At 33.6% G+C, this 22,815-nt stretch overlaps 1 protein-coding gene across 1 annotated transcript in view; it reads left to right on the top strand.

Annotated features, from left to right (window-relative positions):
- Positions 1-22,815, top strand: part of LOC145298768 (polyamine-transporting ATPase 13A3-like) — a 195,046-nt gene that overhangs the window by 90,076 nt on the left and 82,155 nt on the right. The window contains exons 8-11 of the mRNA XM_080144344.1: positions 2,286-2,360; positions 5,637-5,706; positions 8,048-8,182; positions 12,413-12,476. Coding sequence (XP_080000470.1) covers positions 2,286-2,360; positions 5,637-5,706; positions 8,048-8,182; positions 12,413-12,476 — 344 coding nt within the window. The remainder of the gene's footprint in view (positions 1-2,285; positions 2,361-5,636; positions 5,707-8,047; positions 8,183-12,412; positions 12,477-22,815) is intronic.

Here is a 22,815-nt window from a genome sequence, read left to right as displayed (position 1 = left end):
GAAGGCTGTCACAATGCAAGGACTGACATGATGATTTATTAAAAACTAGCAGTGCTATCCGGTGTTTAACAAAGACTGAGGGTATATCTCTCTCAGTAGATTAAACACACTTCCAGATACCAATTTATATGTCTCGATATAGTGCATTAGAGCACCTAGCATTCTCAAATTGTTACCCATCTCGTATTGGCCAGGCTCATCGTTGCTTAACTTCAGTGATCTGACAAGAACCGATGTTTCAATATGACTTTGTCATATATATATATATATATATATATATATATATATTTATATATATGGCATAATCACATTGACACGTCTCTCTCTTATATATATATATATATATATAACTACTTAATTTACTCGCATAAAATTAATATATGAAAGTATAGATTTATGCGTAAACTTTAAGTATTTACTTCAAAAGTGCTCAATACGTAGGTAGAGCTAGTTAGTAATTTATAAAATATATATGGCGATTAAGCTACACTGAATATTCGCGCATAAGCCTGAAGCGTCCTAGAGTGGATGAAATGCGGAATATTCATTGTAGCTTAATCGCCATATATATATATATATATATATGATATACTTATGGCAACAAAGTGATGTCTGCATTTCATATTTGTTGAGTCATCAGGCTGTGGATGGAACACAGATGTCTAGTGTAGCTTAATTATCTTAATTATATTTTTATACCTTACTACTGAGCTCTACTAGTGTATTGAGCACTGTTGAATTAAATACTGAAAATTTATACATAATAATTACATCATCTTATGATATCGGTAGACATGAAATGATAACTGATATATACATATTTATTTGATATAAAACTGTTTTTATTTATATGAACATAATTTGCTTGCACATTTGCAGACATTCTTCTGAAATTAGCTGAACCTCTTTAGGCCACGATTCAATATTGATACAAAACTGAAAATAAAAAAAATAAAAACTCAAGGAGATTAGTCCCGTGATGCACCAAGATAAGATTACAAAACCGTCAAAATGTATTGACTTTGTTTATTCTATGAGTAAAATCTTTGGGATTGAATGAATAACAGTGAGTTCTAAGTATTTTATAACAATTATCAGTTTAGATGAAGTTTACATTTAAGATTATGTATGAATTCTTAATCAATGGAAAGGTGAAGAGGTGATAATCTTTAATGTTTTTTAAAACGGTTTCAACATTAAGCTCCAATCTGATCTTCTGTCATAATCTTAATCATGTTGGCACACCGGTTCTTGTTAGCTTGGTCCTGGATATGACCTTAAACTTAAAATAGACTTCGTGGCTTAGTGGGGGATGCCCTTTTCTCTACCCTGCAACCTCTCTCCCACAGAAGAGACGTTGCCAGCCTATCCTTGTTTTATCGTTATTTCCATGGCAGGTGCTCGTCTGAACTCCAATCTCTGGTCCCCCCTCGCCAATCTTTCACGAAAAACACCCGTCTAGCTGAATCCACTGTGAAAAATTTCCCCCACTCTATATCTGTGCCTAAATCAAAACGCGGATTCCATGAACAAAGCTTCTTTCTTAGAACTGCACGTCTGTGGAACTCTGTTCCGTCTGCCTGCTTCTCACCGGACTACAACTTGGATGTGTTCAAGTCCAACGTTAACAAATTCCTAATGAACCGCCCCCTTAAGTAAACACTTCATCAAATCTCCATACTAACGTAATGTACTTGCAATAATCTGAGTGGCTTCCGGGCCTTGATAAGTGGTGATCACTGTAAAAAAAAAAAAAAAAAAAAAAAAAATATCTGATGGTGAGGCCCCAGTTTATAGGCTTTGGAGAGTGTGGAGCCACCCTTTAATTGCCATTGCTCCCAGGTCCACTCTGACCCGGACTGGTAGTACCTGTTAGGGTCCCAACTATGGATTAAATAGAAACCGACTTAAAAAAAAAAAATATACTCTATTAAAAAATTGTTCTTCCAAATCACTGGATTCTGCATTAAATAACCCAAAAGGGTTGATATGCTGTAAAAAAAAACCTACCAACCAACCATCTTGTTAGCTTACTGAAGTTAAGCAACATTGAGTCTGGTCAGTACCAGATGAGTGACCATTTAGGAATATCAGGTGCTTTATGTAGGAGGACATTGACACCTCCTTGCAAAAGCTGCAAAACCTGACGGGGAATATACATGTGACTGGGGACCGCTTGTGAATTTCAAGGAAGAAGTCGGTTCAACTCGCATAGGGTGAATACCACTTCAGTTCAATTCAATGTAATCTTAATTTTTAGCTTTTGTTTGTTTGCTTTTACACAGGGGTCTTGACTCTGAGATTGTCCTCAGCTATTTTCATGAAACGAAAGGATTACAGTCAGAAGAAGTGATGCGGAAGTAAGTACATGATTTAAAAATTATGATAACCTTCCCTCTTTACTTATATTTACTATGTAACTGATAATTCATATGATGTCCGTTTCAGTATTCATATGTATAAATAGTAATTACTTTGCATGTAACGCAAAGAGAAATAATTCAGTATATATTTAAAAAAAGCTAACAGCAGCAGCTTACTGAAGCTAATACTTCAGTAAGCTGCTGCTGTTAGCTTTTATTTTTTTTATTAGTTTCAAATCAAACGACTTTTTTTTTTTCTTTTTTTTTTTAAAGTTGTAAATTAAGGATCAATGAAAAATGAGGAAATACAATGCATGTTTGTATAAATTTATTTTTAACACATTTAGTTTAGGAGTCAAATTTTGACGCTGCAGGGGAGAGGAAAGAAAAGAGATATGGGAGTTTGAAATGAGAGATATGAAGAACAAGGGTGGAAAGTAAGTTTCGGTCACTGGGGGGGGGGGGTTGGAGCAAGAGGATATGTTGATCGAACGTCTCTCCACTTTTTTAAGCTCAGAGTGGGTTTCTCTCATGAGATAAAACACCAGTGAAGAGAGGACACCGAGAGGAGTGAGCTCGCCAAGGTTATACATTGTAAGGAGGAGAGAGCCCAAAACGGCATGATCTCGGACACTGGATCCAACTGTGGAGCTGTGGACTTGAAAACAATGGAAGGTTCAGTGTTTATACAAATCTAAATCTTCTTTTCTAAAATAGAACAAAATGATAAATAAAGGATGAAATTGGAGAACTGACCCTAAACCCTGCGCGAAACAACATTAGTATTTTATTACTTTACTACTTGATACTGCCATGCCAAATCAATCGACGCCAAACAAAATGCATTTCAGAGAATCACTGAGAGATTAAAACTAACCCTACTATCAATGGCGTACAGAATGACTGACCTGGCACTTCAATAGCGTAAGTGATACCCATGTGAGAATACAAAAACACAAAGACAGGAAACTTCTTACTGACGGCTCCAAAGACCAAATGTGCTGCCATTTTGAATAGAACAACTCTAAAACTGTCCCTTCCAGCAGAAAGTTCCGTTTTTACTGCTAAAGTATATGCCATCAACCTTGCTGTCAATGTCTTAGAAAAAATAAGCATAAGAAATTCCTAATATTTTCAGATTCACTCTCCATTCTAACATCACTAAATAACAAAAAAACTCGAAAACCCTCTAATCATAAAACATCTAAACAGAATCAACTCATTATCTAAATACAAGGTGACTCCCCCCCTCCCCCCCAAAAAAGAGGACATTCAATTGTTTTTCTGAGCATTTTACAGTCAACGGAGAAAAAAAAGGCCAAAAACCCTAGTGTTTGAGTTGATGTTTTGAATATAATAAACTAGTTATGATCAAAGTTTCATTTCATTCGGACAAAACACTAAGAAACTGGGCCTAATTAGAGTTGGGGTCCGTTTTTTTGGGTCACCCTGTACAAAGAAATAATAATATACTAAATTCGAAGCCATATCAGAATAAAAAGAAAATGGCAGCCAAATCAGCTCTAAACTTGAACCCCGATACAATTAACATTACCTATTCTGACTTTAAACATAAAATCAACCAACTGTTTAATGCAAAATGGCAGCAACAATGAAATAAAAACACAAATAATAAACTATAGCAAATCAAACCCTTACAATAGTGATCAACTCCTAGAAAATCAAGAAAGGAACAAGTAATCATATCTAGAATACATATTAGCCATACAAAACTCACACTCCTTCATACTTAAACAAGAATAGCAACCACAATGTCCATTCTGTCAAAACTTTCACAGTCAAATATTTTTTTGTAAAATGTACAGCATTTGAAACCGCTAGAAAACAATATCTAAAATCTAACAATATGAAGAATATTTTTGAAAACAACTGCTTGGACGAAATTCTCTCCTTTTTTGAGAGTAACAAGGCTATTCTCAAAAATATAAAAAGGGAACAGTTTTTTTTTTTTTTTTTTTTTTTTTTTATGGCATTAAATAAATTAATGAGGTGTGATATTCTGGTTAAATATCTCAAGCAAACAAAACAAGAATAACAACTTCTCTCTACAAAACAAATCAACTAAACCCTATGAAAAATATTTGAAGATATAAATACCTTGAAGACAATTTTTTTATTTTTTAATGGTTAAATTAAACATAAAATAACCCAAAAAGATTTAAAAAACAACAAAAAGACAAGACAACTAAAGAGAACACTATGAATAGGTACTTTTAGATATAAGAAATCTAGAACATAATTTTTTTTTTTCAAAATCACTCGATTTGGCATTAAATAACCCCAAAAGGGTTGATATGACGTAAAATAACCAACCAAACAGGAAACTGATAAAAGACACTTTCTATCTGACCATATGGACAACCAAGGAGTAGAGTCAAATTAAGAAGAAATCTGATAATAAAAGTTAACTCTGAACAATCCCAGAATTATTGAATGATTACTTGAACAACGCTATCCAAGAACCCAGAGAACATGGAATAGAATAACCCTGAACTGAGCTAGAGCAAATGTTGGAAGGATAGCCAATAACCTGTACAGGTGGGGATCGGCAACAACAAGCAACTTCTCTTGTGGAAATCTCAGACAGTGAATGAAACATTCCTCAGTGATGACCAACTTATTCAAATTGATACATAACCAGAAATTGCGTGTAAGGTATGATGGTAGTTATATAGGAATATCCCAGAAAAGTTGTCAGGAAGAAATGTCCGAGAGTATCATGGAGGAATATCTAAGGAAAATAATTATGGAGAAATGTCCGAGAAAGATGATAGTGGAAGCATGTCTGAGAGATGATAGTGAAGGCGTTTCCAGGGAAAGATGATAGCGGAGGCGTTTCCAGGGAAAGATGATAGCGGAGGCGTTTCCAGGGAAAGATGATAGCGGAGGCATGTCGGGGGAAAGATGATAGCGGAGGCGTGTTGGGGGGGGGGGAAGATGATAGCGGAGGCGTGTCGGGGGGGGGGGAGATGATAGCGGAGGCGTGTCGGGGGGAAAGATGATAGCGGAGGCGTGTCCGGGGAAAGATGACAGCGGAGGCGTGTCCGGGTAAAGATGATAGCAGAGGCATGTCGGGGGAAAGATGATAGTTGAGGTGTGTAGACGTGTCCGGGGAAAGATGATGGCTGAGGTGTGTAGGCATTTCCGGGGAAAGATGATAGCAGAGGCATGTCCAACAAATTCTTGTTGTATTTTTTACAAAATTTTAATTCCCTATTGTTATATTAAAATTTATTTGTTTTGTATTTTTAGGCTCGTTTTATATGGCAACAACCGTATTGCAATTCACGTCACTCCTGTTATAACGCTTTTATTCAAGGAGGTAAGTTTATCTTTTGTTGAAGTCAGGTCAGAATAATCCTTACGCAACTTGTCCTAATGATGTCATATTTAACTTTTGTATTTAAAGAGGTTCCTAATAAATCATGGAAAATAGAGCTCATCTCTGTTTTTTATCATCTCTCTAGTTATATATAAAAGACACTTGGTTTGTGTGTCTGTTCACTATAGACTCTGAAATGGCTGGGCAGATTTTTTTTTTTATATATATTTCACACAAATATACTTTATATGTCTGGGACTGTTCTTAGAGAGGTTTTGTATCAGAATGCCTCCAATAAGTATTCATAATCTAAAAAATCTGATTAAAAAAATGAACAGTCCAATTTTAACCAAAGTTAACACCCTGATACAGCCTAACATCACAAGTGCATTTGAGAAGTTTTATCATATGAGCAGAAGGACTGGGCATATAAAATCAGCAGGTTCTTTGACAAAACAGAGGCGCATTTGAAATGAATGTATCAGTTTATAGCATAACTGAACCATGATAATTACTTTTGCATTTTAAACTTTAATTCAAGCCATTATATAAAAATAATTTTATACAAATTACTACAATGCAATGTAGACTACAATATATTATGGACTAAATCACTGTGGGTCCCTGACTTGAGCAGACTATGTATGGATTTGATTGGAAAATGGGCAATATCATCAATTTGGTGACCATAAAGTATTGGAAGTGTGGAACATTTGTTGATTCTAATTCAATCAAGGGCAACATCGGTTCTCTCCGCTAGTTTAAAATATTTGCCAAAATTAAATGAAACAGATTCTCCAAATTTGAGCTGATTCAATATATTTCATACCAGCCAACGTTTGCCTCTGCAATTATTCTGACAAACCAGTTAACTTAATACCACCAGGCTTTCTTTTGTCAAAATGAGGTAAGACCTCACTTGGTTCGAGAAGGTTCAACCTTTCAGGCATTACCTCCTCCTTTAAAGAGGGGAGGAGTTTTTAAATAACTTCATTGTTCAGCAAAGAATATCCTATAGCCGTTGTGCCATAGTTTTAATATGACTCCTAAGTTTTGGATGGCAATAAAATCCAGTGGTATTATGAAGAAAGAAAATATGTAAAATATTAAAAAAAATATTTCAATTTATTTTTGTGTTTCATTTAAGAAAAAAAAAAATCCATTCATTAAATTGTACACTAACACTAAATCCAGCAATACAAAAAATAAAATGAATTGATTTGGTTTTATGTGAATCTCCTCAATTGCCTTGAGCTTTCCAAGCCAGCAGGTCATTAAATGAAACTTTCTGATATTTGCATCTTGCTTTTGAAAAAAAGACATTTCATGAATTAACTATTATTTGTTGTAATTGAATAAATTTAGGAATAAATTAACAAGTTCTGTAGAAAGCGGATGTTGGGTTTTTCTTTTAGCAGCCTCATAACTCACTTCCCTTTTAGTCCTCACATTTCATGAACCCTATTTCTGATAAAGGGGAAATAATTGCTGCTTTTTGGTAAAGAATCTGTCCATCTAACCTTTATTGTTGGATAGTTTTTGACCATGAGGTGGTATTTTTTTTTTTTTTTTAGCTTCTTACATCAAGTGGCTTCATGCCTTGTCTGGAGCGATTTCTATTTAAAAAAATTCATTTTGAAAAGAAATAATGTTTCTTTTAGTTAATAAATCATCTAATATATAAAAGGGAAAATATGTGTGTGTGTGTGTCTGCGTTTGTCTGCCAAAAAATTTTCACAGATGCATCGGACCATGACAAAATCCGTATTGTTATAAATATTGATCTCTTACATGAAGACTATGTAAAAATTGGCCAAAAGGATTAATTCTGTATTGGTCAGCTTGGCCATTTTCGCAAGAAGGGGTCAGCTTTTGCGTCTACATTTTTGCAAGTCATATGCCTGCCGGTCTCAACGTATGTTTATAACACCTTATTTCAGAGGCCCGTTATGTCATAAGTCGCCGTGATCGAGACAGCTAACGAGTTTGCTTTTTTCACTTCCTTTTTCTCTTTTGCATTACAGGTTTGATCCTGCCTACTGCAGCTAAATCTTCTTTTTGCGGGGAGAGAGGCTCGCATGGGCACTCGCTGCTATTTTGATTGAAACAAAAGTTCATTTAGTTTTTCTTTTTTTTAGTATATGACCTCTCTCCACTCGGACAGTGCCGGGTACCCATGCTAGTTGTTTCATAAAAGTTATACTAAGTTTGAAATTCAACTGAAACATGAGCACTAATTTGAGTTATTCTGTGATAAGATATTTTCTCTTTTTTTAGAAATTGAAACATTTAATGATGAAACCAAACGAGTTTGATTTTAAATGTTTTTTTGTCTTTTCAGATCTTGAGTCCTTTTTATGTGTTTCAAGTCTTCAGTGTAATCCTTTGGTTTTGTGACGCCTATGAACTCTACGCCAGTTGCATCGTTTTCATCTCCTTCTTTTCAATTACCACAACCATTTACCAAACCCGGCAGGTAAAACATAACATTTGGTTTAACATCTATTTTACATACTAACATGTTTAGCATTGGAAGTCTTTGAGATGAATAACTTGTATATTTACTTATTTGTCCTCATCTTTCTTAGTTGGTGTTTCACAACGTTTCGGCCAACTATTCCTCTGGCCTTCGTCAGGTGGTAAACCACGACAAGTTAGGAATGCTGAATCTCTTAACTGTAAACTCAGTAATTACTGCCTTCCATAGTTGTTGCCGTCTCACTACGTTTTAGCCAACTAATCCTCTAGCCGGTTTTGAATAGGATTGAAACCACTACCTTTAGACAATGCTCACCTGGACACCTGGAACCTTCAGAGCATGTGACGCAGTGGATAGAGATGTTAAATCTCTACGGTTCCAAGTGAGCATTGTCTGAAGATAGTGGTTTTCAATCCTACCCAAAACCGACCAGAGGATTAGTTGGTCAAAAACATGAGACGACAACTATGGAAGGCAGTAATTACTGAGAGTTAAGATTCAGCATTCCTATGTCATGGTTAATCACCTGACAAAGGCCAGAGAAACAGTTGGCCGAAACGTCGTGAAACAATTATAAAGATGAGGATAACAGTACGCAAATAAATAAATGCTGGCATGTGTTGGATGACTTTAAGTAATTGACCTCCAAACTAACATATCTCTGGCCAGGTTTTTATTTATCCGTCTTTCTTTAAAGTTCATGTGTATCACTTCGTCCCACGTTGTCCTTGGTCATCCTCTTTTAAATCTGCTAACTCAAGAAACCTTATCCATGTTTTCAGCAAGGCCATACCAACGAAAGCTTCATATTTAGCACAATCTACCTATATTGCCCAAACTTAATCTTTCTCTGAGGGCATCATCATAACTAAAGCTGTCTTTAAGACTGACAGTTACATACATTCAATTCCTACAGCTACATACCTAGAAACTGGCTCTAATGTCGGCATAATGATATGGATCAAGAAAGAGAAAGAAGCAACTTTAATCAGTGCTTCCAATGATGCTGGTTAAACAGAGCTGAGGGGGAAAATATAATGAAATATCAAAGTCGTATGTATGAAATGAAAAGAAACTGAAATCTTAGGAAGATCTCCATCATTTCAGTAATTATAGGAGCAACTGGACTCATGAAAAAGAATTTCAAAAACTACCTGGCAAATATACCCGGTTAACCAAGTGCAAGAGAGATTTAAACAATTGCACTTTGAGGGATGGGTAGAATCTTTAAAATATCTCTCGATTAGAATATATGATATAGCGGGTGAATGTCTGGCATTCGGTAGGATTCCTCACAAAATACAAAAGTCTTGTGTGCAACATGAAAAGAAACTGGAGCTTCAGTAATTATAGAAGCAACTGGACTCCGGAAAAAAAAAAAAAATACCTATCCGACAAACATGAATTACATCCAAGAGAGATTCACACGAGATTAAAGAGACGATTAACAAGTTATTAATTTGGTGTGTGTGTGTGTGTGGGGGGTGTTTACAATAGATATCAAACCGAAAACAATGGTAAAGAAACAAATAAATGCTATCAAAGGCAAGATAAGTTACTCTTGTACCAAGCTGGATAATTTTTTTGGTGTATGTTTTAACTTATTTTTAATGCATTTATTTGGTTCGAAAAACGAGTACTGCCAATTACCCAATTAGTAAGTTAAACCGACAACAAGATGGCCGACAAGAAGATGCTGTCACACAAAATATTGATAGACATGCATTTATTGGCTTGATTTCTATGAGTATTTTGTATATTTTTTTCTAATTTTGACCATTATCTACACTGTTTTTCATGAATAATCATTTTTCTATCTTATTGTTTTCTGTAATTTTGGGATATGTTACTATTTGCGACATGAGTTATGCAGCTAATGTGTGTTTTACTTGAAATTCAACATTTTTTTATTATGATATAGAAGCTCTGAATCGTCTATTACATTTCAAAGGTGGTATTAATGGAAGGGGAGATCACTCTATATAACTTCTGTAATATAATCTATATATATAAAAGGCAAAATGTGTGTGCACATTTTTTGTATGTCCAGCAAAGACTTTTTTGAGGGGGGGGGGGGTTCTCAGCGGAAGTGGGGGGGGGGCTTACTATTTCTTGGAACTGTTTATATACTCCCTGGATAATAATATCTACGATTTGCGAACGTGCGTCATGTCTAGATTTATTTACATCGACTTTTACAAAATTCTTCCTATTTCGGCTCCCCTCGTGTGCTCGGCTTTTTCGTATAAAAGCGAAACTAATCTGAAGCGAAGGTGTAGTTTCCAGCTTTCGTGCCAGGAACGTCCAGAAAGCAATAAAGTTTGATCAATGCGGGCGAAACCCCTTTATATCAGACAATTGCTATATCTCCCCCCCCCCATCCCGGCCAACATCTTGGGGAAACAAAACCAGAAAAACTACCTCGCAGCCAAAGTTTAGTAAACAAGTCCCAAAAAACGGCCTCGCAGTAAAAGTGCAGAATTTCATTCCCTGTATGGCATGATATTTGACCTCATTAAATTCGCGCACCTGTCAATTGAGTTTTTAAAGTTTAAATTCAAATGCTTTTCTGTTACTCCCCCTTGCTGGCCAAGCGGTTAACGTGTCCTGTTTTTTTCACACTTTATTTTCCACCTTTACCTCAAGGCTTCTGGTTCGATCCTACCTACCTACCAAAACTTTTTTATATATTTTAATTGGAATTCATTATTGAGATGAGTATTATTTATATTAATTTATTATTTCGGACTATTTTGTGAAACGTTTCGGCCAACTATTCCTCTGGTCTTCGTCGGGTGGTAACCGCGATGGATAGGAACTTCGAATCTCCTAACTGCATTCTCAGCAATCACTGCCATCCGTAGTTGTTGTCGTCTTCCTATGTTTTTGGCCAAGTAAGCCTCTGGCCGGCTTTGGGTAGGATTGAAACCGCTATCTTCAGACAATGCTTGTCTGGAATCGTAGAGATTCAACGTCTCTATCAACTGCGTCACGGTCGTGCAATGGAGACATTGGCTGAGACGTCACGTGTTATTTAACCAATTTTTTCTCCTTTGCATTATGGGTGCAAGCCTGACTGCCTATTACCACTTTAAAAAAATTTTTTTTTTTATTAACACCTCTCTCCACCCAAACTACCCCGGAGTTCTGTACTACACAACTTACATACACTCGGCCAATGCCGGGCACCTCCGCTACTTTTGTTTTGACCCCCTCACCAGGAATTCCTAACAACACCACCTCCATACACCCGGGCAACACTGGGCAGCCCTGCTAGTCTATTATATAAAAGGCAAAATGTGTGTGAGTGTGTTTGTATGTCTCGCAAAAACTTTTCCACACACGCAACGGATTTTCACCAGATAGGTATCATTTTGAAGATCGAACCTTTGGATGACAAATATCGAAAAATTGGCTAAACATTAGTTCCTTCATCCTTAACGTGACACTTTTCTACAGGAAGGGGTAGCAATAAATCGTTCCTTCATGATAATCTAGCCAAATACGCATGCGCAAAAGACGTAGCATACTTGAATTAGTTTAAACATTAAAAAAACCAACACAAATTCGCTCACGTGGTCATGGCACAATGGTCAAAGTGGCAGCATTATCTTTAGATTGCAGGGTCGATCCGAGCTATAAGATCAACTTTTTTTTTTTTCGATTTTTGAAGTTTTAATAATGAAACGGTGTTATTTATTTCATTTTTTTTCTTTTTTTTTCTTTTTTTTTTCTTTTTTCTTCCATTATATTTGCCGTTTCTTTTTTTGTTTTTGGTTTCAGATTTTTTTTTTTTTTTTAAGAAGTTTTAACATCGTCTGCTTACACTTTTTTTTCTATCACATTTACTGTTTTTTTTTTTTTGTTTTTGTTTTTATGATTCTTTGAAAAAGTTTAACCATTTTTTTTTTTTTTTTTTTTTTTTTTTTTTAATAATATTTAGACAGGATTATTACTTCGCTTATTCTTTAGTTTCCATTTTGTTTTGACCGACCCCCTCCCCCAACACGCACACCTCCAAACACCCGGGCAATGCTGGGCACCCTCGTAACACTTGGGTAAGGAACATGCTTTGAATATTTAGCATATGCACTGTCTGTGTAGTTAGGGTTGTAAAAATATACATATATTTGGCTGTGTAATATTAATTTGTAACAAAAAAAAAAAGTTATAAATCTGTATCAAGAAAGATGTGTGTGGGTTTTATGCAATTTTTTTTCTTTTAAGATCCAAAGAGCCCTGCGAAATACTATCCATGCAACAGAAGTGGTCAGAGTCTGTCGAGATAATGGTAAGCAAAGAAAAGGAACTTTTTTTTTTATTAAAGACAGTTTTTAAATTATGTAAGATAACTTATAACTCACTACCCTGCTCTCTAAAACCCTGCTCAAGGTTAACCTTGAGATGTGAATCCATTGGTATCATCAAGATAATCAACATATTTCCCATTGTGTTGTCTGGCTGTTTATCTGTGCCTCATTACAAAGGCTATTATCATCTTGAAATATATACTACACATCCAAATACATACATCCATACAGACTTGTATAAGTTAAAGCGGATTAGATTAAACAGCTGACAGTTTATAGATATTATTAAAATATTCAAATTACTAAATGTTCTGTATTGACTTGTATCACTTAGGAGCAAAGTGTAGTAGCTTTTCTTATAAAATATCTAATTTTTTTTTTCTGTCCTGGATCAGTGAATGAGAAATTCTTGTAGACCGAGAAAAAATTTTTTTCACTAAATCCAGAATGCTCCCTTTTAAGGGAGCTGAATTTTTCTTACATTGAAAACCGACTTTTTGTCTAATTCTGCCCTTGTTGGGAGGTAAATAAGGATCTGCATAACTGTTATTTCAGTGCAAATTATTTCAATGCATATGTATTTAATAAAACTGCATTATTTTTATGCATAAGTATTTAATAAAACTGCATTATTTTAATGCATAAGTATTTAATAAAACTGCATTATTTTAATGCATAAGTATTTAATAAAACTGCATTATTTTAATGCATATGTATAAAATAAAACTGCATTATTTTAATGCATAGGTATAAAATAAAACTGCATTATTTTAATGCATAGGTATAAAATAAAACTGCATTATTTTTATGCATATGTATTAAATAAACCTGCATTATTTTAATGCATATGTATTAAATAAAACTGCATTATTTTAATGCATATGTATTAAATAAAATTGCCTTAAGGCACTGCTTGTAGCCTGACTCATAGTAAACAGGATTTAGTCAAAGGCCGATCTGCCTTTTACATTTATGCTAATGATAATTACTCTATCCTGATGTTGCTTCTCACCTATCTCCCTCGGATCAAAAGAAATATGCAACTAACTTAGTGTTTGACCTTGGGTAAGTTGTTGATTGTGGTACAAAATGTTTTGTTTCGTGTAATCCCGTTGGGACCCAGCTCCTGTCTCTTATTCAGAGGCGTCTCCCTTCAATTTCTGAAATTCTCATGGATAGCTCTGCTCTTGATGAGAAATCGACTTTGAAACTTTTTTTGTCTTTCTTTCTCATCAAATCTGTGAGTTCATATCTTGGTTCAATTGCTCTTTTGGCTCCTCAGAAAGTTGGTTCTATCTATTGCTCTAAACACTTTCCATATCTAAACACTTTCTTATGCCTGAGGCTATCCTTTATCTCTACAAATCTATTATCAGACGAATTTATGGAGTACTGTTATCATATCTGGGCTAGTGAATCTATGTCCTATTGGAACGTTCTTAATATGGTGCAGAACTATATCTGTAATTTGATTGACCTCACCCTAACATCTTTGCAAACTCTCTCTCACAGAAGTGATTTTTTGAGTCTCCGTTTTTCTACAAATTATTACTGTGTTTTTCAGAATTGATTTTTCGAGTCTCAGTTTTTTTCTACAAATATTATGTGTTCCCAGAATTGTCTGATTTATTCCCTGCTTCTATTGTGTCAGCTTGTTTGCCTCACTGGTTTAGTGGTTTTCATCAATTTGCTGTTTTGCTACCTCGTAATATAGCTTCTTATTTAAATAGCTTCTTTCCAAGAACTGCAGGCTTGTGGAACCCTCTTTCTGCTAACTGTTTTTCTTTTGGTATTTTCAAGACTGATGCCATTTAGCATCTGTCTTTCCTGCTTACTTCCTTACATCAAGTGGCTTAATGCCTTGTCTGAAGGGATTTTTATTAAAAAAAAAAAAACATCCAATACTTAAAAGATTTGTCTAATATTTGGAGACATCAAGTAGCTTCATGTTTTCTCAATTTATAAATAATTATATAAAAATTTCATGTAATCCCAACCCGCTCTTTGTTTAATAGTTTTGTAATGTTTTTCATTTGTAGTGAATAGACTGCCACCACTCTCCAGGCTGTAACATAAGAATGATGAACTGAGAAAAATATAAGTTATAAAAGCCAATACAGAACTTTTTAACAATTTGAATACTTTGTTAAATATATATAATTTTTGCTTCAGTATTTACTTCAGCAGTGCTTAACACATGAGTAGCATGAAAATATACTCAAGACAAGTGAGATATACAGCAATGTTTGTGCTTTATTCCTGAAAGAAATAATCAGGCTAAATGCATAAATATACATTCTAAGATCCTTTTTTGTAGTCAATCTCTGTACATTCTAACTTCCGACCAATTAGAATATTTGACCCCTCCACCTTTCCAATTTCCACCTATTCGTTTCCATTAATGAATAAAATTTCATCCCCTTTCTTCGAAAATTTTTTTGGGCACTTTGTTTTTTAAATGGGTCAAACAGACAATAGATAAAATCGGTTGTACTGACTCATCAACACGATTATGTGATCCTTTGTTAATTATAGCCATGTTTTAGAAAAGAAGTGAGCCAAAACCTTTTTAAACGGGAATAGGAAGAGTAGTAGAATAAGAGATGGAGGGGTGGGAGGTAATCAAGGACTTTGATTGGTTAGATGTTAAGTGAATAATTCGTGATGATAAAAATGAACACAATGTGAATTTATTCATTTAGCCTGATGTTTTCCTTTGTGAATGAAACACAAACGTTTCACTTCCTATAAGTATATTTTTTATACTAATAATTATATTTCCACAGCCAAGCAACGTTGCAGCTCACATAAGCCATGAAAGCCAACAAACCGGAAGTCCAAGACTCTAGTTTCGCCCTTGTTTGGGCTCATCAGTTAACCACATCCGAATTTCTAGGTTTCAAATCTCGTAGTTCGGATGTGTTCAACTGATGTATCCAAATGAGGGTGAAACTCGAGTCTTGTCCTTCTGGTTTATTACTTTCGTGGCTTATATGAGCTGTGATGTTGTTTGACTGTGCAAATAATTATATCATCTCACGTTCTGATAATTCTCATACATATATATATATATATATATATATATATAAAAGGAAAAGATTAAATTGCTGAACTAACAGACTTCATGAGTTATCTTAGGTGAGATTAAGTCATGTATACTTTTAAATAAATAGATAATGAATAATTAATAAGATAATAAGTACAAAACTGCATTTAAGAATAAGCTCAATAATTACCAGAAAAGCACACCCACATACACACATATATTTGAAATTGGTATATTTAGGCATCATTTTTTAATTCAAGCAAATATGATTCAATGCAACAGAGAAGCTTTGCTTTATGATCCTTTTTTTTAATTTTTTGATTTTCCGTATAATCTGAAGATGATTCATGGACGAATCGAAAGCGCTTGTGACAGAAACAATTATGGAACTTTTATTAATATTTTTGATATTGATATAAAAATGATTATACGTAAAATCGAAAAATTAAAAAAAAAAATAGAATCATACAGAAAAGTCTCTCCATTGCATTTAATTTTTGCTTGAATATATATATATATATATATATATATATATATATATATATATATATATACATATATATATATATATACATATATATATACATATATATATATATATATATATATATATATATATATATATATATAATGAACATTGTTGAATATTTCTTTTGGAAGTTAGATTCTAATGTTTTAATATATTAAGTAAATTTTACAAATTGAAAGCATTAATTATAATTTGAAATATTAAAATCCAGATACCAAAAGAAATATTAATCTGTTATATAAACACGTTTATATTCTGTAATACCTAATCAAAATACCAGTATTTTATGATTAAAATACTATGTTAGTCATGTGTTTGGTTATGTTTGATTATATCAAGATTTCTTTTCACTTGGCAGCAATCTAGCATTTTATGTTTTTAATAATTTATAAATTTGTAGTAGTTTAATTACTGAGGTCAAAATATATTTATACATGGAGGAGTGGAAAAGAGTACTTTTCACCTCTGCTAATTGGTAAATGCCTGGAAAAGGTAGTCTTTAGCATGCCTTATGATCGACTACTTTGAATTTTAAGTTGTTTTTTTTTTATTTTCAATGTATTTCCCTTTTCCTGCATAACACAACATGCACACAAAAGATTAATAAAGATTCAACACATATTCCTTGTTAAACAGATTAAAAAATGTGTTTATCCATATTTAAATATTTTGATTGCTTTTTTTTTTTTCCTTACAATTTTTCTCGTTTTTTTTTTTTTTTAATTTATTTATTTTTTTCTGCCAATCAAGGATTAAAAACTGTTAGAAAAAAAGTGATTCAGTTTTGAAAAGCGTTTTTTTTCTAATAGATTTTCATGGGTTAAAATCATCAAGAGTTGAAGATCTAAAATAAAATCTATTATCGGTTTAAAATGTTTTTGTTTTATTTTATTTTGATTGGATAAATAGCACTCAACTGATGACTTTAAAAAATGGCTGAAAACTTATAAAAAAAAAAAAAAAATTTACCTTCGCTTCTATGTTTTATAAAGTCCCCTTATTTCTGTGAAGGAAGTCCCCTTATTTCTGTCGATAAAGTACCCTAATTCCTGTGGATGAAGGTTTATTTCTGGTGGAAAAGGAATCGTTTGTTGAAAAAAAAAAAAATTTTTTTTTTTTTACTGAAGATGCATATTTTCAAATATTAAAGTGATTTCAATCTTTTAAAATAGAAATAAAAATCTTTAAAAATTTTAAAAATTATCTGCAAATTTAAACTAAATAAAGGAAACATTTCAAGAAATGATTTTAAAACACTAGATTCTGATGGAATAGAGGAGTAAACTTAAGTATGGCCAAATTGAAAGAATGGATGAGTGGTCTTCGGTAAAACATAGAACGATATATAATTATTCTTCATGATATTCATAAAATTATCTCTAAGATGGATATGTTTGCTGATGACACCATGTTTTATAAAAAACACAAGGGAAAACGAATGGGCACATAACTAAGGCGATGGCTGAACCCTTAAAGGAAGACGTCCAATTTATAGTGAAATAAGGATGTAAATGAATAGTAACCTTCAACCAAAACTAAACTTAAGAAACATTCCTAACCACTGATTGTCATGACTAATAATACGTGACCTGAAAGCTTGTTGTTCAAACTACTCAGCTCAACATTTAGAATATACATTGAGGACATTATCCCCTAAAAACCCATGAAATTATTTCTATTACAGTAGAACTCCGAGATACAGCATTAAATATTAGTAACAAAATACATTACAGTATATAATACACATGTATATAATCAAATAACATTATAAATAATACTGTAACCAGGAGCCGGAAAAATATTGTATTCCTCACTGTAACCTGCAAAAGTCGTATCCTAGAACCACCGTATCCTGAGATTCTATTGTATTAAGATTCTTCGAACTAGTGTTCTCATCTTGAATGTCATTTTCACAATGTTTCAATCGATATAACCTTTGACCTTCTTCAAGAATGTTTTAGTCAAAGTTGGAAATTTATACAGAAATTCGAACAGAACCCTTTATAGTAATTGTCTGTATTTTTGAGATAAGATGCTTTCATTGATTGAGATTGTCGGCCGAAACGTTGTGACAATAACAACCAAGATGAGGAAGTCAGTCCGACAATCTCAATCAAGAACCCTTTATATTTACTGCACATGAGTAGCATGCCCTTGCTCTCTCAGTCATAACAGGACAGAGGCTCAAAGTAATTTGCAATTGTATTTTTTAGTCACCCACACTGAGAACTGAACATTCAACTTTCATGGTCCATAGCATGGTGGTACTTAGAAACATCAATTGTAAAAGTGATATGCTCCTGAGTTCAACAAGATACACCTGAAGAAAGTTGGTCGTTACGTCGACTAAAATATTGTGAAAATGACATTCAAGATTAGAACAGCAGTCGGAAGAATCCAAATATGAATAACCAATCCTGATCTCCAAAATTCAGAAACCCATAAAAATAAATTACAATTTGGAAAATATTTATTAAAATTTACAAAATTCTAAATTTTCACAAAGGATTTTTTCACTCCTTTTTACCTCAATTGCAAAAACTTAATCTAAATATAGCCCACATTTAGACCCCTTAAATCTAGCAGTTGTGTTTAGAAATTCTTTGATTGACTGATTTAGGACTTAATCCAGTACATATAAACACATCTAACTTTATATAGATAGATATTACCATTTCATATATATATATATATATATATATATATATATATATATATATATTATTTCTACAGTCAAACAATGTTGCAGCTCACAAGAGCCATGACAGCCAACAAACCAGAAGTCCAAAACTCGAGTTTTTCCCTCATTTGGGCTCATCAGTTAGACATATTCAAACTCGGGATTCAAAACCCGAGCCTCGTGAACTTCTTCAAATCCCAAGTTCAGATATGTCTAACTGATGAAGGCAAAACTAAATGGCTAGGCTGATATTTTTTAGAATTTCACACAAATGTACTTTATGTGTGTGGCAGTGTTCTTAGATAGGTTTTGTATCGGAATGTCTTCACTAAGTATTGATAACTGATAATCGATAAAATCCAATGAAAGAAGGGCCCGGCAATTTTGACTAAAGTTAACGCCTTATACAGCTTAGCACCACAAGTGCATTTGAGGTTTTATTATCATTGCCCGGCATGTAGGTTCTTTGATATGATAGGGGCGCCTTCTGAAATGAATGTTTCTATTTGGAGCACAATTGAACCATGATACTTGAATTTTTACATTTTACATTTAAATTCAAACTGTTATATATAAAAATAATTTTATAAAGTCAAAAGTAGGTTCTCTGCAGTGCAATGTAGGCTACATTGTATTGTGGACTAAGTCACTGCAGGGAGACATGTGAATCTTCCTCCCGATGCACCATGATGGGTCCCCAACTATGCAATATCCCCAACATGCAATCAATCGATTTGATTGAAAAAATGGATGGTTTCACTGATTTCGATGACAAAAATATGGGCGTGTGAAACAATTTTTGATCATCATTCAGTCCCGTTGGATAGACCAAGCAATACAATCAAAACATAATGTGATTTATTTTGTATTTATTTTGAAAAGACTTCACCAGAAATTACTGCGAAAGTATTTTCCAAATTAAAAAAAAAAAATGGCAGATGGCTTTTTTTTTTTTTTTTTTTTTTTTTAAATTTGATAACAAATTTAGTTTTTAAAATTATAAAATCTCAGCGTATGATTCTAGAAGTTTTACATTTTCACAGATTTTATCTAAGTTTTTCTTTATATAGATTTGAATTAAACAACGGATCTAGATATATAAATGTGGGAGGAATGAATTTGTTTTTATGATTTTCGTTGGGTATCGATCACAAAAAAAAAGTCCCATTTTCTCGTCTCGTTAAAATCTTTTATCATGATTTTGAAACCCTTCTCCCCAGAATTGCACTGAAATCCACAGGAAGATTCCGAACTTGCAGGTCCGAGCTCATCCCCCAGGGATGAGTCACCTGGGTATGGAAGCGCGGTGGGGTTCTCGATGAGTGTCCGTCAGTCGAGAGCCTGGCTGGCGACTAAGCAAGTCGGGACCCAGTGCCCAGGGGTATAACGTGGCACAGTATTACTTTATAACAGGCTCTGAAACATTTGTAACAGAAATCACATATGCTGAAGAAAAATGTAAATTTATCAAAATACTTTTGATTCATTTTGTCACCTTCCAATGAAAAATAATATTGCAACAAACATTTATGAAAATCCACTTTTTTTCTTTTTTTTTTTCTTTTTTTTTTAAATTATGGAAGCCCCGAATAAACTTTACACTTGGCGAAATAAATTCTTTAAAAAAAAAAAATTGTACAGTTTGGATATTAATCAAAAACATTTTATTTTCATTTGTGATCTATTTGTATTATACAAATAATATATATATATATATATATATAAATTTATAACAAAAATTTTTATTAATTGGTCACTGATTAATAAAGCTTGAGTGCCACTTGAGGATGAAGTTTAAAGATTACTTAAGAGGACGGCTCAGCATGTACTTTTTTATATTAGACTTGAAGATAACCATGTTGTAGTCGGTTGTGAAGCAGACTCATGGTACCATGTTTCACAGATATAGTGTTCTAGGAAAGAAAATTTGTTTGTGGAATTCTGCTTGATTTTTGGTACAGAAAGAGAGAGATAGAAAGGAAATTTCTCTGCTGTGATTGTACCCAGGTGAGTTCTTGCTCTGATTGTTGTACGAGGGGAAAGGTATTGGAGCTTAGTTGAGTTCTACTATGAACATACTAATACAGTAGAAAGAGGCTAGCAACATGTCCTCTATGTGAAAGGGCTGCGGGGCAGAGACAAAACCTCACACACATGAGATTACAGTTGGTTTTATTTAATAGAAGTTCTGTAATGTAACTGCAGACTCTGTTATTTAAATATGTACACATATTGACGACTCATGTGCCGAGTTTGTCACATAACCATTTAAGCTGTGAATGTGACGTCATGAAATGAAATGATTGATGACAAAGGGAGGAGGAAAAAAACGCGTGACATGACGAACATGCGTGTCTCCCCAACCCCTCCCTATCCCTTCAAAAGCAAGTCATTGGACTGTGGGTCACAGAGAGAATTACTGCAACACAACAGTGGATTGTAGCTAAAAATAAGACTGCTATCTGACCAGGAAATGAAATAAAGGAGCGAACCTATTGTGTCGTGTTGTAAATACATGTCGATGACTTGCATGTGAAACCGGATGAAATAAATAATGGTGTTGGTGGTGGTTATAATCCAGAGATTCGAAAAAATGGGGAAAAATTCAAATATGTAACAAATAAATGTTATCACAGGCAAGACAACTTACTCTTCTACCTATATGGAAAAGGTTTTAGTGGTTTTACTCACCTTAAAATGTTTATTTGGTTTGAAAAAATTACAGTGTCAATCATTATGTGAGAACAAGAAAAATGATCAGAAATCGACACCTACATTATTGAAGTTTTGAAAATGATTTAAAAATAAAAAAAATATACAAAATACTGTTAGAAACCCACCAAATATGTTACTATGATATATATTGGGTGGGTTTCTAATAGTATTTTGTATAATTTTTTATTTTTAAGTCATCTTCGAAACTTTAAATATTTAGGTGTCAGTTTTCAGCCATTTTTCTTGTTCTCACATAATGCTCAACACTGTTTTTTTTTTTTCGCACTGAATAAATGTTTTAACGTAAGTAAAACCACTAAATAATTTTCCATATAGATAGAAGAGTAAGTTATCTTGCATTTGATAACATTTATTTGCAAGTCACCGACATGTATTTACAACACGACACACTAGGTTCGCTCCTTTATTTCATTTCTTGGTCAGATAGCAGTTTTTAGATATTTAGATATATTTGAATTTTTTTTAACATTTTTCGAATCTCTGTGGATTGTAAAACAAACCCACTTTACTCTTTCTGTAAAAGAGTGAAAAAGAAGGAAAAGACAGATATGAAAAGCAGAATTACCGACGGGGGAGGGGGGGATGAAAAAAAAACATAGCGACAGATAGAGTATCAAAATATAGATGACGGCCATGGAAAAGATCACGTGAGAAATGCGAATGTGGCAAAATAGAAAGAGTACAAAAAGACGAACAACAAGATGTTCAGAGGCTGGCATTTTTTGTGCAGACGACTGAATTTTTTTTTTTAGTTGAAAGACTGAACATCCTCAGTGTCAAGGTTTTCTTTTCTTTGTGAGTCTCTACATACAACGTTTGGCCCGTTATAAAAGTTATAACAATATTACAGTGTGAGTAAATAACGATTCCGAGCAAAGTGGTCATCTTTGCTCGGTCAGTTAATAACGCAAACAAATGTGGCTACTTTGCTCATGATCAGTATTTACTCAAACTTAAATATTATACAGGGTGAGTCACGGGAAACGGATGTTTTAAAGGAAAAGCAAAACTCTGCGAATATTTCAACAAAAATTTTATAATGTACATAAAAATATTTTTAAACTATTCCATTATGGAATATCCTTTACTCAAGGAGAGCAAGGAGCGTTCTAAAAACATCCATTTCCCATGGCTCGCCCTGTATTTTTATTTTTACCACAACTAGAATGCAAATGAGTAGATAAATGAAAGTAAATTATTTTTGACTAATTTCCCAACCTTCAAAATAATTTATGCCGGTAATAGTAATGATCACCTCTTTAAACCTGTACGTTTCTCTAGCTCTCCAGAATCTTGGCCCAGTCTAATAATGCTGAACTAGATCTGAAA

The sequence above is a fragment of the Euprymna scolopes genome, chromosome 2 (assembly GCF_053919585.1).
Source record: "Euprymna scolopes isolate OS-2025 chromosome 2, ASM5391958v1, whole genome shotgun sequence".
NCBI lineage: Eukaryota > Metazoa > Mollusca > Cephalopoda > Sepiida > Sepiolidae > Euprymna > Euprymna scolopes.
Note: the sequence above shows the minus strand (reverse complement) of the source record. Positions and strands in the feature narration are given on the sequence as shown.